We start from the raw sequence: 19,107 nt of genomic DNA, 5'->3' as shown, positions 1-19,107 counted from the left end.
TTTCATAAAAAAAAAAAGGGGGGGGGGGGGGGCGCGGGATTCCACACTGTGGTTGAGCTTAGCATACATGCAGAGCTGTCCAACCACACTATGTTGTATACCTGAAACTAACGTAACAACGCATCAACTATATTCAAATAAATAAATAAATAAATAAATAAATAAATAAAAGGATTCTGAAGAGTCATGTGGATTTTATTTATTGGTATTTCCTTCCTTCTCTTAAAAGTTGAGTACCGAAGAGGGATTTTATTCCCTTTACTAGTTACCTTTTATTGACTGCTTATTATATGCCAGGCATTTTATATGTATTATCTCATTCAGATTTTACATCAATCTTAAACAGCTATTATTTCTGTTTTACAGATGCAGAAAGTGACTTTCCCAAGACTACTAAGCTAGTAACCACATAGGCAGGAAGTGGACCAAGTCAGTGTGAGTCCAGGGCAGAGACACCACACTGGCTCTGTGCTGTTCTTGGAGGGAAGGGATTATTACATTCTTATTAATGGAGGTTCCAGCCTTCTTTAAATAATCCAAATTTAAGAGCCATTTTTCCCCCAGTCTGTATTTTTGCAGTTCCAATCACACTGATCCCTGAATCATCCTGGATCACAAATATTTGAAATGTCAGGGTCTTGCTTCTACTTTGATCTTGTTTTTGCCACTGACCACAACTAGCTACTTACTCAATTAAGACTGTTATCCAAAATCTAAATTTACAAGAAAATTGGCTTGAGATGAAGTCTTTGCCCGTTATTTATATTAGCATGGTCATAAGAACTTGGTGACCAATATTTTTGGACAGCCATTTGCAGCCTCTTGCCTTTCCAGCTGTGAGAAGCCTTTGTCCTCATCACTGTGTGCCTGGACTGTACTAACCTCCTTCTAGAAGTCTCCCATTCCCGTCCACCAACCTGTGAAAGCACTGCTTTCATAATAATACTTCCTGGCTCAGCTACCTACAACAGAGCCCCACATCCTAAAACATCAAATATGAAATTAGCTGCCTGTTTCTCACTGTTTTTATTATCTGACCACAACCTACCAAGGTACCTCTCTTACCCGGGATGTCCAGCAGCCTCTCAGCTGGCCCCTGCCAAGTGCTCGCTGCTTACCGCCCTCATCATCATTCCCCACACAGTCTTCTCTCTCTCTGGGATACCCTTCCATTGCATAGCCACCCTCCAAGGACCAGCCCAGGCCCTGCCTCCTCTCAGCATCGACTCTTGATGACTCCATCCCACCACCTCTTTCCATCCCTTCACTTCCTTATTGCATACAGAATACTTTAATATGTATTTCTATTCTCTAATCAGCATACCACCCATCTGGCACTTTGCTATTCACTGGAAGTTCATTGTTCATAGAAGGACAGTTTGTTTATAAACTCCTTATGAGAAGGATCCATGTTTTATACGTTGTTTGCACTGTAACACATGACTTTTAAGCACAGCACTGGAGAAACTGATAGACAAATGTCTTCAAAATCTGGGTCACACACACATACCATAACCTCCTACTTTCATACTCATTCCCCCTTTTCACATGTGTGTCCATGATACTAAATACCCAGATTTTTAAAAAAGGTTTTAAATCTTTATAGACATTGCACTGCATTATAGATATTGTCTTCATGCAGTGTATACAAAAGAATAAATTAGAGATGTAAGAAACTATTTGGACCAAATTAACCAGGAGGAATATATCCCTTGAGAAAAGGTCTTTTGGGTTTGAGTTATTAGGACCGGCTGTCTCCACTGATGCAGCTCAATTTCCAACCTGGCTGATTGGATGACAGTCAGAACACTGTCTAAAAATCAAATGCTAAGGAAAAATGAAAATAAATATTTCATTACAACTTTATTTTTCCATCTTATTTATTTTTATGTATTCATATGTAAAGATCAAATTATTATAGAAAAAATACTGCGTAAATGAGATGTGTTAAATGCCACAGGCTGATAAGCATTCTGTAATGCTCTATTTTCATTTTCCTTCATATATGTATCCACATTTCCACATAGGACATAAAAATCTGCCTTCATATATTAGATTTTATACATCTATATGCAACAATGTTACATATTTTCAAAATTCAAGCTATCTGGCAAATATTAAATATTTCTCTAAGCCAAAATTGATGTTTAGTCCTTACACATTTATCAGACAATTTAGAAGTTAAAAGCACTACTGACTGAAATGGGTATGTAATGGAGGACCCCCAGTATTTTATATATTGTAATAATCTGGATACTTTTCATGTAAAGGCTTTATCCTAGCACAGCGAACAATATTTAAATATTGCCCTCTTCCCACCTTAGGCTTTGACACTTAAAAATGTTTATATGGGTTTCCCCTCCTTGTTCACACAAATAAGTGTGTAACAGATCTTGCTGCCATATCAAAATCAGATTCAAAATTTCCATAAAAATGAAACCAAACCATATTGAGATCTGATCACTATAAAACAGCAGGGCATTCACATAATGAAGTTAAGGGTGTAACTTTACCTATACAAGTGGATATCCTGGATGTGGATTATGAAACTTGAAGTGTAGGAAATGCACCCATGTGTACTTATCTCTTCAGTAGGTTGGGAAATTCTCTAGGAGGTGTTGGTGTTGGTGATGATGATGGATAAGGGCCTCCTGATTTATAAAAAACATACTTTATCCTAATGTAACCTACAGCATGTTCTATCGGGAAAAAGAAAGAAATCTTCACTCTTCCACCAATGTATCTTCATGAATTTCCAAGAGAAATATTGGTGGATGTGCAATCCATGGTAGAACATTAAGCAATTTTATGGATAATGAAGGAAAAAGTTGTGCTTATTATTTTAAACCTGACTTATCTAGGGTCTGACTTAACTGGTTCAACATTTTGCTTGAGAAAATGAACAAAGCCATCTGTCAGCTCCACTGAAGGGAAAGTATACAGCAGTAACATGCTCAGCCGTGACCACCACAGGCCAACTCCCCACTTGAACTTGTCAGTGGCCAATGCACGCTCCAGAGCCAACTGTAAGCATTTTGCTTTTACCTGAACTAGAGCCATGGGGATATGTTATCGCGTGCATTCATTGAACAAATAATCACTGAGCACTGACCTCCATAGTTCATAGAATCTACGTCATCACTGGTTGTTAAGATACCATTATTTTATACCACAATTAGGGAAAAACACTGCCAATTAAAAAATGACAGGTCATCAGTTATAATCTGCAATCCCATTACTGAGATGTTAAACTGTTAGGGGGGAAAAGTGCATTTTACAATCCATGAAATGCGCCGTGGGCAAGCGCAGTGCCCAAGGATACAGTGAGGGAAGACAAAGTTCCTGCCTCACAGAGCTCGCAGCCAAGGGAGCCTCATCTGTACTTAAATAGAGGCTCCTCTCCTGGCTGTATGTGGTCATGCAGTAGGAGACAAGAGCCCTCCAGGAAGGCCTGACTCCTCAGACCAGAAGACTGGGAAGCATACAAAATACGTGATTATGAAAAAGACTTCAAGCCGAATGCCGTGAGAACATACATTCTCTTAAAGATTCTTGTTTGCCTGAATCTGTTCATTTGCAGCTTAATCATGGGCTTTTATCTTCCTTCTTCCCTTTCAAAATTCCCTTTCAAAATTCCCTTTCAAAATTCTCAGCAGTCCCCTCTCACCCCAACATCACCATCTCCAATTTCTTGCCTCCCTTATTACTCACATATGTCATTTTTCTCAACTCCAAACATTTTTCATACCCTTTCCCTTTTTCTCCCCAGAGACTTTGGTTAGCTTGTTCTTCCAGCCATAAACCAAACACGTGACTAAGTATGATGAATTTTAGTTCTGGCTGGTTACTTGTGTGCTTTTCTGTTGATAATTGATATCCTATCTGATGTTCTGGATTTGCTTGATAAATGACCTAGAGCTTCTGTGAAGCCACCAGAGGTGAAATTTCTTTGGTATTTTAGGTAATTGTTCAGTTCTAGCAATTAAAGCAATGAGGAGGGATATGACTGACACCTGACTCTGGGTAATGGCCAGAAATCTTGAAGGATATAGATCAGCTCACTCTGAGGAATACAACAGTACTAAATCAAAAGAGGTCAGCCCTTTTTTAAATGGCCTTACTGATCACAAAAAGAATCCAAATCTTCAAAAGACTTAGCACTCATCATACATAATCTATTGCTGTCAGATTTTTAAAAATAATATACTCAAATGCTTATACCATTTTGAAAAATATGTTTTCCATAATCTACCAAATTAAAAAACATATACTTTGGTTCCTTTCCCCACAATTTATTATGCAATTGGGAATTCTCCAACATTACAGGCCTTTCCGAATAAATTCCCCTTCCTGACATTCTCATAGATGTTCTTTCTGGCTTCAGAATTCTCCCAAAGAATTGTTACTATAAGGAAGCTAGAAAGAGTGATTCTGAATTAATTCCTTAATCCCTTTATTCCACCAACATAGACTGAATACCTTCTCTAGCCCTGGAACGGGTGCATCAGACCTGGACCGTACCCTGAGAAGGCAGCAGTGAGTCCTGGCCTGAGCACAGGTCAGAGGGATATGGGTCAAACCTTGGTTCTACACCTGCTCACTGGATCCCCTTTCCACCCCCAGTGCAAGGAACATAACATCTCTGAATTTTAATTTCCCCACTTGTAAAGTGGAAATAACAATTGCTGTTTAGCAAAGTTATGGAGAATGAAGGGTCTAAAGGAAAGTATATAAAGACTGAGCACAGTGCTGACATATTGGAGGTACCCCACAAAGGATGATTTCTTATCTCCTTGCCTTAACAGGAACATCCATTTGCTACTGCAGATATTCTCAGGTGTAAATTAAATTTTTTTCCTTTGCTTTGCTCTTAATTTCTTGGTTGCATACTTCCAAGATTAACAATTTTACTATTAAATGGTAGGGCAAGATGAAGGGGTCTTGGATCATGTAGGAGTCTTCCCTGAGAGTTATATTAAAAAAAAAAAAAAAAAAGCTTAGCTCTAAGAATTATCTGCATAATGTATCTTGTCCTCATTGTTCACAAGGAAATTTCATGGCTTTTGCAGGCAAATGTGCACACCCAAGACTTTCAGATAATCTATTGCTAGAAAATGTGGCTGAGAGGTATCTATGATGTGTCTGAAAAGAAGCAGGCTTGGAAGAAATAATCATAGTCACAATCACAACAACATTGATTGAGTACCAACTGTTTGCCAAATACTGTTCTAAGAACCTTATGGGTGTTCATTCATTTGGACCTCACACCAACCCTACTGGACAGATATTGTCCTCATTTTACAGACCAGAACATGGACATTCTGTGACTTGCCCAAGGTCACACAGCCAACGGGTGAAGTGGTGGAGATTCCTGAATCCAAACCAAACAGACTGGCTCAAGAGTCCAAGCTCTTCAGTACAACACCATGCTATATTTTGAGAGTTTTGTATTCTTCTTCAAAAAAGTATTCCAATACTACAGTAACTCACAAATCAGCAATATTTGCTACACAGCCAACAGGCATCTCTAGTGCCTTCAGCATAAATGGGTGAGTGGGTAGATGTTCAAGGGTTTCTCTGAAGTTACAATACTACATACGGGCTTCTATGCAAACCAACTAGGAAGAGACTCTAGTTAGAGGATAAAGGCAAGTACTCCCAGCATCTGCCTTACGATTTTGTTTAAACTAATGCCATCTTCTAGTTTCATTTTATTAGTAATAAGGCTGACACTTATTGAATTTTTACTATAAGATGCATACTTTTATACATGATCCCATTTACTCCTCAGAACAACCCTGTAAGGTACGTACTGTGTTTATTCTCATCTTGGTGATAACAACACTGAAGCTCAGGGCAGACAGGGACTTGCCCAGGCTGCACAGCTGGCAGTGTGCAGAGCAGGCATTGGGACACCCACTCTTAACCACCACGCCACATTGTCTCCCTTAGAGAACACAGGGTCCCCCACACCTGTCTCTGGCTCTAAGAACCACTGCGATGTACTGTGTGAGAAGTCAGTATGAAAACCAAACCACTATGCCTCTGACCTTTCTGTGCAATGGCCCGAAACTAGAAAGGCAAAGATCTCCATGTCTTGAAAAAGGGAGCTTGCCAAAGACCAAGAGGACCAAGGGTCTCTGATCAAATCGAGGGTACCTCACCCCAAGAAATGTCCTAATACCAGTGCAGAAGCTGGGGGACTCTAGCCCTTACCCAAATGGCTTCTCCCCCAAATAAAGAAACTAAAAACAGAGAGTTGAAATAGGTTTGCCCAGTTGGGGAGTGAAGGGAGGTGGTCTACTGCGGTAAAAAGGGTCTTTGTACAGGAGAAGAAGGCTCTGAACCATGAGAGCACAGCAGCAATGGATCCAAGAGGCTGGAAAGAAAGGGAAGCAGCAAACCAGAGCAGGTGAAACAACAGCACCTACGCAAGCAGAGGGCTGTGCGGGCGGAGCACGACAGCCCAAGCAGAGCGCATCCCTTCTGCCTCTGCCCAAGAAGAGAGGTCTTGCTACGGGCGTCATTGTGCCACCTCTGTTGGAACCTCCCCTTGCTTAGTCTAATGTTGGTCCTTCTCTTTCTAAAAAGTCCTATTTTTCTAAAACATATTTCAAAACACTGGGGCAAAATAGCCCCAGACTAAAGGGATCTGGAGGGTGGGTGTGAAAATGGTGGGAGAGGCCAACTCTCTCTAGACAGCAACTGGTCCCCGGGGTTTTCTGGGTCATTTGACGTATTTGGGGCTGTTACAATTACTATTTCAGGAAACTGGTACACGGCATACTACATACACAAATGTCATATGATATTTTATTTGATGTAACGTTAGTCCAAGTGTGTCACCACGAATTTACATTCTTGGTGTTTTGTGCTGCTCGGATGTAACATCAAAGCAACTGTGTGACTTCAAATTGAGCCAGGCTTGAATCTAGCTTTTCTGTTACACCAAGTGTCAATTGGTTTATTTGGTTAAGTACACCTATTCTGAAAAGCCTATCAAGTTTCAAGTGAAATGTGGCCGTTTCTATCACCTTTTGGGGGAGAGGGTGGTTCTCATGAAGTCTCCATGATCTCGCAGCTAGCAATAGCTAATATATGACCGCAACCCCAGAACTGCCCCTTCACTGATGTTGTGAGGCCAACATATACTCATGAGCTGGGCTGGGTTGCAAAGAGATCTGATTTTATTTTTAAATAAATACATTTAGAAACAGGGGCCTGAAAGTAAAGAACTCAAGTCACCACTGCTATTATGGTATGTTTTTTACCTTCAGGGCTTTTTAAACTATCTCTGATTGTCCAAGACTTGCAAGGCTGTACGGAGCAGGGAGGGAAGAGCACACTGCATAACCAAGAGTCATTTGTTTTATGCATACTTAGTCCCAAAGCTCCAATTCCCAGTTTAATCAGTGTCAATGGATTCTTTCTAGCCAGAAAAGTTGGGGAGCTAAAGTCTTACCAAAAAAGAAGCAAAAAAGCTTCTTTGCTTACAATCCTTCAGCAGAATAAAAAGGGAGATGGGGTGGGTACAGGATAAAGCAATGAAGCAAGATGAAGCAAGATTAGTAGTCTGATCATTGTTGAAGCTAGGTGATAGGTACAGGGGAGTCCATGACATCACTCTCTCTACTCTTGTGCATGTTAGTGATCTTCCATAATAATTTTTTTTAATCCACAGAAGTACTAGGAATTTCCATGAAGTAGACTGACTAAAGTCCAAACCTGATAGGGTAGTGTCCGTTATTAAGACCTGTGCCAATGAACTAGCCTGCCAGTTCAGCCCGTTCTCCTTCAGGTACTCTCTACTCTGGTCAACTTAGGTGTCACCTGCAGGGGGCTCACCTGGTCTATACTCGCCCTCCTCCTTGCCTTTGCCATGCTATTTCCCTCTGCTTGGAATGCCCCCTTCCCTTACACCTCAGCACCAAATACCAAAATCCAACCATGTAAGGCCTAGATCAAAGGTATCCTCCTCCTTTGTTAAGTCTCTAATTACTACATTTGGAAATAACCTCTTCTTCCATTGTACTCCGGAACTTTGCTGGTATTCTCTTGGGCACAGCCGACTGGGTCATGATAACAATCACGACAATAAGAAGATTCGTCATAATAGCAGCTAATGCATACTGAATGTTACTACGTACCAGGCATTTTAAATATGTCATCACTTTCAAGCCTTACAATATCTTCTAAGGTTATTTCCTTTTATTATCACACTCTATAGATGAAGATCTGAGGTTCAGAGAGGTCTAAAAGGATCCACTGTGATGTAATGCCAGATGTGTCACCATAAATTTTAAGCCTTTGTGCTTACGATCCTTAGTGATACCACCAGAGTAATACAGCGTAAGTTGATGTCTGGCTGGGGCAAAATTCTAACTTTCAGGAAGACCTGAGAGCCCACATTCCTGATGAACACAATACTGTACATGCTTGTGCTTCCTACTGAATTGTAAGCTCCTTCAGGGAAGGGACTGCACATTTTTCCATTGTGTGTCCCCTAAAAGGACTGTGTAGTACAATTCCATGTATACAGAAGATGCTCAATAATGTCTTGCTAACTGAACAATGCATTAATACGAAGCAGTTCCGTACTAGCAGCTCTGCCTAAGGACCATGTCCAACTCTTGTAATCTAACTTTTGTCTACCTTCACAAGGAAATGAGATGGACAAATCAGCCCATAGAAGACCTACCTAAGTACCCCTCCTCCCCACCACCTCTGCTCACAGGCCACAAAACGAAAATGGTTTTCATCTTCTCCCTACACTGGCATTCTAAATGACCAGAAAGAATTCTTCCCTGATGCTATTTTTATGCGGTCTCCCAGCTGTGGACTCCTTCTGCAAATTCCCACCCCTGATAGCCTTAGGAAAAGCCAAAGGGAGTCAGACTTTGTCTCGGTGATGACACCGAGGAAACTGAGGAAAACAGGCTGATTTCCCCCCTTGAGTCTCCTTTCTCTTATTTCTCCTTTCAGACTTCCTAAACCTGCTTTCTCTCCAACCCAATTACACGAGGCTGTTGCTGCTGTTCTTTGACTCTATTCTGACCTCCTTCCTGAATGCAGTGATGTTCTCTGGACTGGCCTTGAGAACAGTTGGGGAGTAGGCCTGGATGTCTTCAGTTGCTGCCCCCAAACCCTCTCAACATTCCTCTTCTTTTAGGTACAGGTCTTCTCCCTCCAAGGACCCAGCTTCTGCTGTATTTCTGCAAGGTCTTACTCCCATCTGGCTTTCAAGAACTGAGAAAGTTCTGGATGATAAGGAGGTAGCTCGGGAATATGATAAAGGTCCTCCTCTCACTATAGCTCTTAATCAAACTCCCACTATTGATATGAGCATTGCAATAGAGGAAAAGAAGAGGACAGAAGGCTTTCTAGTCCCAAAAGAATGAGGCAATAATGGTAAAGGGACCAGCAATAGAGGTGAAGTTTGGACTAGCCCCTGCAGCTGGCTCTAAATGTTCCCTCTTCTGGACTCCCACAAGCCATGTTGCTGGAGTGTTCATGTGATGTGAATTTCTACAGCTTCCTTTATTGAAAGTTATTTGCCTTGGTCATAAATTTAGCTATAGCAGCGAAATACCCCGGCATGTGTATGCGTGTGCATGTGCACCTATGAAGAGGTAGATGGGGCTACACGGGATTGTGTTATATCAAACAGTACTCAAGCTTTATCTAATGTCACTCATCTTGACAGCCTCACATTCTCAAAATTAATAAAAAGCATAAGGAAGCTGCTGCACAATCACCAACCAAAGAATCTTGGCCACCGAGCTAAATATCTAGTCATCTGTGTTGTACATTAAGTGTGAAGGCACATATCACAGTTTGGGATTTAAATGGAAAAATCAATACCCTACAGGAGTCTCCGGTTGCACAGCAGATTTTTCTATCAGCTCATGCTTTGTTCGTCAGTGCCTTCTGATTACACATCCTTGTGCATTCTAGGCATGAATTCTGCTTTGCTTCTGTTTAGGTTACTTAACCCTCTTCCAAGAAGCAGAGGCCGGGGGTGTGGGGAAGAGGGCAGAGACAATAAACAGGCACTAATAAAGTCTAAGGCAATGCCCAAGCTACCTGGCCAGGGTACTTTCTGTCAACGCCTGTGGCCCAGACAGTTAGCCCTGTAGCCCTCTGTCCTGATCACCTGGGAGCCTAGAAGCAACCTGTGGCCCCAGTGTTTTCTCCCAAGGGCCATTGGCATCCCCCACGAGGCTCTTCCACTTTCTAAACCCACCACTGCTCTTGCTACAGGGAACTCGGCAAGACGGCTCTTACGCTAAGAAAGCACTTTGGAGCAGGACTTGCAATCTTTTTTCACGAAGTCTTTAAAAATTTGCTCTAAGCTGCACTAAGAAAACTCCAAGGACTTCCTATCTCTCTCTTCAGAAGGTACAAGTCTCTTTCATATAGAAACATAACTTCTCCAGGCTTCATAACCAGCCAAACACCACTGCTCTTCTTGCACTTGAAAAAATTAAATTTCTCCTTGGAGAAATAAGCTTGTTTTTTTCTCTTTATCCTCCTTTTTCCTTTATCACAGAAAAGTATGCTGATGAAAATAAAGCATTTCTAACAGTGACGAGAAGGACAAAGATTATATCAATCTCTCAAAACTACTGCTAACACAACCTTGTGTTTAAGTATAGCAATGATTAAACATATATTTTCTCTAAAGACAGCTGGAAAAGATGTTCACATGTATGTCTTACTTCCTCCTCTATAAACTGACCACAACCAGCACTCAAGCATGTTCATTTTACCAATAGATATTTTCTTAAAAAATCAAATATGGCATGTTACTTTTAACAATTTCTCTAAAAAGAAGCAAGATACTCCCCAAAGCATTTTGATACCAAAACATAACATAAATGGCCCCTAGGGTCTTCTGCTGGATAACCATAGTTATAGAGTGAAATATTAAAACGGAAATGAATGAAAAAGGTTTCCGCCAAAACAGGTCACGCTAGCAGGCCTGGAAGTTTAAGAGCCCTAAGATAAAATATAAGGTGAGTTGAATTTTCAGAAAAAAAAAAAAAACATTGCATTTATAAGCAGCGAATTGGCCTGCGGATTGGTGGGTCAAGGGATAGGACACACAGAGTGAGTGGTGCTATTGTAACCATGCAGTTTGTGAGTGGGGAAAGGAGTTTCTCACTGGCAACGTCTAGCTGCTGCGGCTAGGATGGGTAAGGACGGTATTTTTCTCTCTTCTCCTGCTCTTTGGACACCTTGTTTTTAATGAACAGTTGTATCAGAGCTAAGTCCAAAGACTGCTACATGTGGGATTGCCTAATGCGGAGACCTGGCAGAGCTGAACTGTGTTTGGCCAAAAAACCAACTAGAAATGAGACTACCTCAGAATGCAACAAGTGAGCATCCTCATTCTCTTCCAGTGTTTTCGTTTAGTTGGGGCAAATGTTTTGCTTTAATGCAATTGAAGAGAAAAGAACATTTAGGGACAACATAGCTAGATCCCTCATAAAGCTTCATTTTCAAAAGCAGTGTTTAAATCTCTAAATAAATGACAATTCATTCTCTGTTTACTTTAGGTAAACAGAAAATGCATTGCGGAGCACTCATTTTCAAAAGCTAATCAAGAACATTAGGTCCCAACAGATTCATTTAATAGAAATATAATAGGCATTCCTGCTTGCTTTTCATCTTGTCTTGCTATAAACGCTAAAATGAACAGCAAATTAACCCTGTGTTGGAACAGAGTCCCTGTCACAGCTGATATCCTCTCTCTCACGACTTGTAAACATCCCTGCATCCTGTCGCTGCTTTGACTTCTCCTAGGCAGAAAAGACGAAAGTTCCTGATTGAGTTTGGCAAGAGCGTGTAGGAATACTTGAATTCTAAAGGGAGTACTGCGTGTCAACTCTGCTATCTTTCCTAGCAGAACAAAATATTACCATGTTGTCTCCTAAAATAGTGTACAATTAGGAAGTAGGAGGAGGAGTGGAGGTGGGATTGTTTTTTTTCCAAGCTGCATATATCAACTGTCTTTCTCTGTATTTTTAACTTTACTAGCCATTCTCCAAAGGGCTGGTTATAAACTACTATACAAAACAAGCTAATAAAGACAGGGCCATCCAAGCTCTATAATCAGATATAAAAGATTTGCAAACAATTTGAGATCGTATAATTAATATTCAGTGATATCAGAATTAGCATTTAGAACTCTATACAGAAAAACTATAATACTTCATAAATTATGTAATAATGAACAAACCCTTTCAAAAACTGTTTTCACTGTGCTAACGTAACATTCTAGACTTGTTGTAAGTATGTTATTCTTACAAGTAGTTCGCAGTTATTCTTGAAGGCAAGCCTTGGAGTTTCCTTAGCATAGTGCTGCTGGGGGAAATTTTCAGCATGTCCATCTTCATCTCTAGCCTGAAGGGAAATATAATGGCCTATTTAGGGACTTACAAATAATGGAAGAAAAAAAAGCTAAAAGCATAACAGCTCAGATCATTAAACAAACGGGAATCCAGAAATAACAACATTATTAAGAAGTTTGTTTAAATACGCAGTACGCCTTTTAGATATCAAAATTTGGGATTTATTTTTCTTTACATAGTTTGGTTTGAACATGCAAATTCATCGTGGTGTAATATTTTAAATGATACAAAGCAAACCAAAATCAAGTAATTTTGTCGGAAATTACCACCACTTTGGTCTTCCAGTGACTTTTCGTTGCACATTTAGGATTATATGACATACGTACGTGTTTAAACTTTTTGGCATGCTTAAGCAATCTCTAGATAATGCACTTTAAAAAAATTCTAATAGCAAGGCCATAAGAAAAGCAATTTGCATCGTTATATTTTGCATTGTAATACTATTAGAGATAAACTGATTCCCCTTGATTTTTAAATAAAGATCTGAAAGGAGCAATGATCTAGTAAGAACAATGATTCTTCAATCGAATGCAGTAAAAAAATAGATTTAATTAAGAAGCTGCATTAAAAGTTACTGGTTATTTTGATCTACACTGTTAATTAAGAAAGCTGAAGTTTAAATGGAGACATTAACAGAACCCATTAGCAATACCGCTTGCATACAGTCTTCTCTTTCTAATCTCCATCGGTTTCTGGTTTGGAGTTGGAGAGAGGGAGAGGTAGGTGAGAGGAGGCGTGTCTGCAGCACACTCATTAAACCATTCATTTGGGTGACACTTGCACCCCGCTCTGCTCTCATCTCATCTTAGCCCTAACTGCTCTCCCTTTCCTGGCCTCCTGAAATTCACAGCTGAGCTGTCTCCCTCACATATGGCTTGCATATAATTATGCATATTCCATTTTGCACTGCATTAAAATGATGAGCTCCTGGCTCCCTGCCAGCTGATTTTAAAAAGCCCAAGTGAAGTAGGAAAAAGGAGAGAAACACAGGGAGAGCCGCAGAGGAAGCAGCAGGTAGTTCTGTCTGCTGTCTCTTTAGATAAAATGTATGTCTGGCACCAAGGGAACAGCTGAGAACTACCTGTTGTGATGTATGGACGGAGGGGGAGAAAACAATGAGTGTACGTCTGTGGCACAGTGATGACAGCCCTTGTGTACTGTTTCTCTTTTCATGGAGTGAAATTTGCCCGCTGACAAGTATCACTCAGAGCTCCTCCGCTAGACTAGGGACTGTCATTTTAGAAACGGATCCAGATTTTGTCCATTTTAGGATGTATCGCTTGTTTTTAATAAAGGCTTCTGCTACTTATTACAGGGAGGGAACCGGATGGAATTTGGAAGTGGAATGTCAGGGGCAGTGCTATTTGGGTTACCACAAGTCGGTGGGAGAAGACATTGCTCTGTTCTGATTTCATTTTTGAAATTTATGAACATCTCTGGGATTGGGTGCCTTGTCATGACACCTTTTCTCTCCCTGCCAAATCAGAGTAACATACATATGTCATTACAGGATTGGACTACATGTGACAGAAAGTGTAAGCATCGTTCACATCCAGTGGTTACGCAGGCACGGAAACCAATGATGTACCTTCTCACAGCGTCAAGCTCTACACCATCGCTACGTCGGGGTCTAAGCTAATAGAGTCTTCAGTGGGGCCCACCTTAAAGTGGAGTGTATAAATAAAAGGCAGCTGGAGGAAAAGCAATATTATGTCAAAGGGTAGGAACAACGTTAGATTCTTCGATTCTTTGTAAGTGCATTTTAAGCCACTCTGTGAGGTCTCCTGAAGGCAGGGACCTCATCTTCTTCATTTCTTATTCTGCCATGCCCAGCGCCTTACTTTGAGTTAGTGCTTAACAGACATTGAAGTGATGGGGAAAAAAAAAACCATACGTGGATAGTCACTAGACCCTACCGTAAACAACTCTGCAGAAAATGCCACCTCAAAATATGCTCAACTTGGTGGTAGGTTTATTATATTCCTGATGCACTATGATACATATGCTTGGAAACACACTTAGCATATAGTTTACGAGGGCTACTATTTACACATATATGTCTCTATTCAATATATATGTATCTTGTATATAAATATTCATAAGGTGGAATGTTTATTATGCATGTACTATGTGTACACAGTCATATACACCAGATGCCTGGGGATATTTTCAACATTGGTGGCAAAAATACATCCATCCCACTTACATGTAAGGTGATCACGATGCTTTTATATTTTTAAAGGACAAAAAAAAAAAGTCCCATTGTCTAAGATTTGAAGGTGCTTCCTCAAAGGAGCTAAAGACTTCACATAAAGCCTATTAATTAATGAAGTTGAATAAAGCAGCAGTGGAAGAGAAAGAAGAGGGAGACCGGGAGAATTGGAAGTGAAGAGAGAAAGCCAGAAATCTGCTTCTTTATTGAGCCATATATTTGCCTCTGCATCAAACTCCATGGCCCTTAGAATGGTCTGCCTCTCACAATCAACCTGATTCCAGAGTCTAAGACATTCCACCCTCCAGCCATTTGCTGCGTTTCCACCACATGCCACGGAGCTAGAAAGCACACACCATGCACGGAGACCGGGCGCCATCCCCCTCACGTGTGTGTGCATCTACAAGCACTCACCCACCTCTTGCCAAAGTAATTCCTTGTGCATTCTGAAGTTTTTTTAGGGTAAAATTGAAAATTACTCTTCCTAGACCAAGTGAAATTGGTGCATTCGTTGAAGGTGGTAGTTCTCTCCTCCAACCACATGCTAGAGTCATCTGGGGTGGGTTTTTAACATTGGAGCATGTCCCTCCCCCTCCCATCCCACCTTTCCAAGACTCTGATTTAATTGGACCAGGGTGGGGCCTGGACATGGGTGTTTTGTAAAAAGGTCTCAAGGGATTGTAATGTACAAGCAGGGCTGAGAACCACTGATCTAAGGAGCATGCCCAGAGGAGGGGTATCGAGAGCAGGCCCTCGGCAGAGTGTTGCCAGAATGTTCTCTAACCATGTCCCAACCTCACTGGACTGAACTACTCTGCAACAAGTGAGGATGTAGGATATGGCCCTTAAGATGGGTCTTATTCTAAAGATCAAGAGAGGACATGACTAGCTGCTTGCAGGCAAAAAAAAAAAAAAAAAAAAAATTCCTTATTTTAGTCCCTGGCATGACATCTTGGAAGAACTATTAGACCAGTTCCTCAAAAGGTCTTTCTGAATCTCTCTAACCAAGTCAAAAATCCCCACCTGCCCTCTCTTAGACTGGACACAGGTGCAATTTTATGCTAATTGGTGTGATTTTTATCCCATACCACCCCCGACCCAGGCCACCCAAAGACTGCACACTTCCTAAGGGCAGGGATGGTACCTGGTTCCTCACCATTGGACCATCAGCCCCAGCCACTGCCCGGTGCACAGTAAGTGTTCTGTCGGAATGATCTCTATTTTCCTTCCTAGCAACCCGATGGTGATGTTAGACAAAATCCTAAGAGCTTCCTTATCCTACATGTAGAATCATTTTAGAATGTTTTATAACCTGTTATATATTGAAGCCAGCTCCTTCTTCTGCCTCGGCCCCATCTGGGGTGGCAGACAATGGCATATCAAGGCAGGCTGGTGGAGAGAGCCCACACCCCTGCAGGGAGGGGTGTGCAAACCCTGCAGATACTCAAAATCTCCAGTCACTGTAATAACATGAAGCAGAATGACTTTTAGCTGGTTTTATTATTGTTCTTAAATTCTCCGCAGACAATGGGTTTTCTAACTGCCTGTCTTGGGGCAGACCACCCCACCACCAGCTCTTGGCATTTCCTGGGGCCAGGAGACCTGTGTTGATGTCTGACTTTGTTCTGGAGTGACCAGTTCTGACAGAAGGAATGCCAAGATACATGATGAACTAACTCTCTCCATGTGTCTTATTCTTAACAGCTTTATTCTGACTAATATGCTGGATATTTACACCAACTATGAGGAAAAGCAAATGAGAAGCTATTTTTCTCCCTTACATTTTACTACAAATGTGATTGTCAGACCAAAGGTGCATTTTTTAAATCTATTATTCTAAGAAGACTTTACTTCTTGCCATAAAATAGAAATAAAAATCCTTCAATTAAACTGCAAAAAGTAAAAATCCTTCATTCAAACTGCAAGGGGATTTCCCCATCTTGCTGACAGTCATGTATCCATTTTCATGTTGTGCCTGCCATTTGAATAAATATTAGATTATGTGAGAAATTTAGACTAATTGCCTCTCTACTTCAAAAATCTCTGGCTTAAACAAACTTCGGATTCACCTCTCTTTCCCTGTGAATCATCGCTAATTCACTTTTTTATTTCGATTCTTACAGTAGTCTTTAGTTCTCTTTCAAAGAATTCACTTCTTCCTTTGGGCCAAAGCTTTGGTGTCGTGTGCCTATGCAAGCAAGCTCAGCATTTTTCTTTTTTTTTTTCTCCTCTGGAGAAACATTTCCCTCAGAAAATGTGGAATATTCTAGGGGCGCCTGGGTGGCACAGCGGTTAAGCGTCTGCCATCGGCTCAGGGCGTGATCCCAGTGTTATGGGATCCAGCCCCACATCAGGCTCCTCCGCTATGAGCCTGCTTCTTCCTCTCCCACTCCCCCTGCCTGTGTTCCCTCTCTCGCTGGCTGTCTCTCTCTGTGTCAAATAAATAAATAAAATCTTTAAAAAAAAAAAAAGAAAGAAAATGTGAAACATTCTAAAAACAGTTCCACAGGCCTACCCCAGAAAAGTGAGATATTTCTGACTCAACAAAAAGGTTAACACTGTTGCCATTTAAGTGGAAAGATAACGATGCTTCCCAGTTAATATCTTCCTGTGACGAATAGGAGTTGACACCTTCACGTCACTGTGATTTCAGAATTTCTTCGGAAGACAAGAGAAGGTTCTGCGTGGAGCCAGGGCCAGGGAGAGCGCAGCCGAGCCTCCAAACTCAGTGTTCTGGGGCCCCAGCAGATGTAGAGCCTGTCAGCTCACACATGTGGTGTCGCTACCAGACTTGAGAGCATCAAAAATAGTGCATCTCAAATTTGTGGGAGTAGGTTTAGAGATGAAGAGTTGCTGGGGAAAACTTGGATATTTAGAACTCATTTTGCGAACCAAAAGTAATAGAATTTCTTTTCAAAAGTCAAGATAAAAAAGCACAGGGACACCTCTTCTGAAAACTCCTAGAATTTCATCTTCTGACATCCCATGTCTGGTCTCTCCTTCCTGAGTCAAATGCCTACATACGTTTCTCTTGAGGAAGCTCAGAGAGGAATAAACTGCAACCATCGCACGTGGCCTTTCAGTGTGCTGTGAACATCTTTGTGAACTTGACATAAAGGTCAGCCCGGTGTCTGGGCCCCTCGGTGAAGTTCAGCCCGTGCTGGCCCTGGGCTATAATAACGCAGGGAGGCCCGCGGAGTAGCTCTGGCTTCCGCTGAGTTACGACCCAGTTATGCTCCTCTTGGTGGCCCAACTCCTCGTGACTGAATGCCCAGCTCCCCTCAACTGGATTCCTGTCCTTTACCCCCATTTTCTCCTTGTAAAACTAGATTTCATCTGTCCTCCTGAATTCTCCTGGAAAAAAATTTTTTTAAAGATTTATTTATTTATTTATTTGACAGAGATAGAGACAGCCAGCGACAGAGGGAACATAAGCAGGGGGAGTGGGAGAGGAAGAAGCAGGCTTATAGCGGAGGAGCCTGATGTGGGGCTCGATACCATAACGCCAGGATCACGCCCTGAGCCAAAGGCAGACGCTTAACCGCTGTGCCACCCAGGCGCCCCTGCTGGAAAATTCTTATACACCTTTTAAGCATTCATTCAGGCTATAGCTCCTTTAGGAAGCCATTCCAGACCTCTTCCTACTGGTCCTAACCTGGGCTCTATACCCCTGTGTGTGTGTGTGTGTGTGTGTGTGTGTGTGTGTATGTGTATCTCCATTCCATCCACTGTATTGCATTATGACCATCTATGTGTTTGCCTTCCCCACTAATCTGTGAGGTCCTTGAGTGCAGAAATAGTGTTCTATTCAGCTGTAAATTTCTAGAGCTTCACCTACTGTCTGGCATTTTATAAAGGCTCCATTAATGGTAAGTGAGTGAGTGTGTGAATGAGCTCCAATACTTCAACCCCAACAACTGGACACTCTGCCTTGCACTCTAGTCCCCAGAGGTGAGTGTCCCGCTCCTGAACCCCAGGAGCCATCTCCCTACCTGAGTCTCAGCAGGCCGCTGCCAGAGCTCTCTGATCACTCCGGCCGGCCTCCCACCTGGACCTTCACTGGCTATTCCATGCACTTCTGCCCAACACCTGCCCCTCCCACCTGGTTAGATGCTAGAGTCTTAGCCTCAATGCAGATCTTGTACTCAATTTGGACTTTGGCCAATAATCATTTTATCCACATGTTTCTCTCCTCTGCCTCCCACTCTAACTTCTGGTCATTGTCTAATGAATTCGCATCCTCAAAGTCCATTCCCAGATTAACCAACTGGTGCCTTGCTCCCTGTTTCGGATACCTCACCTACCCCTAGTGCCCCAAGTCAGTCTGGGACTCCTTGGTGTAACTCGTCTTGGTTATGACTCAGTCTTACCTTCTCTACCAGACTGGAAACTGCTTAAGGGAAAATGTACAAGGCCCCCATGCTCAGCAGAGTACCTTGTACAACAAAAAAACCCGTACATATATGTTGAATGGATTCATTA

The 19,107-nt window shown here is 41.7% G+C and overlaps 1 protein-coding gene across 1 annotated transcript in view; it reads right to left on the bottom strand.

Annotated features, from left to right (window-relative positions):
* SOBP (sine oculis binding protein homolog) overlaps positions 1-19,107 on the bottom strand; it is a 161,525-nt gene that overhangs the window by 56,333 nt on the left and 86,085 nt on the right. The window contains exon 5 of the mRNA XM_034670766.1: positions 12,310-12,405. Coding sequence (XP_034526657.1) covers positions 12,310-12,405 — 96 coding nt within the window. The remainder of the gene's footprint in view (positions 1-12,309; positions 12,406-19,107) is intronic.

The sequence above is a fragment of the Ailuropoda melanoleuca genome, chromosome 10 (assembly GCF_002007445.2).
Source record: "Ailuropoda melanoleuca isolate Jingjing chromosome 10, ASM200744v2, whole genome shotgun sequence".
NCBI lineage: Eukaryota > Metazoa > Chordata > Mammalia > Carnivora > Ursidae > Ailuropoda > Ailuropoda melanoleuca.
This window is presented reverse-complemented; position numbering and strand designations above follow the sequence as displayed.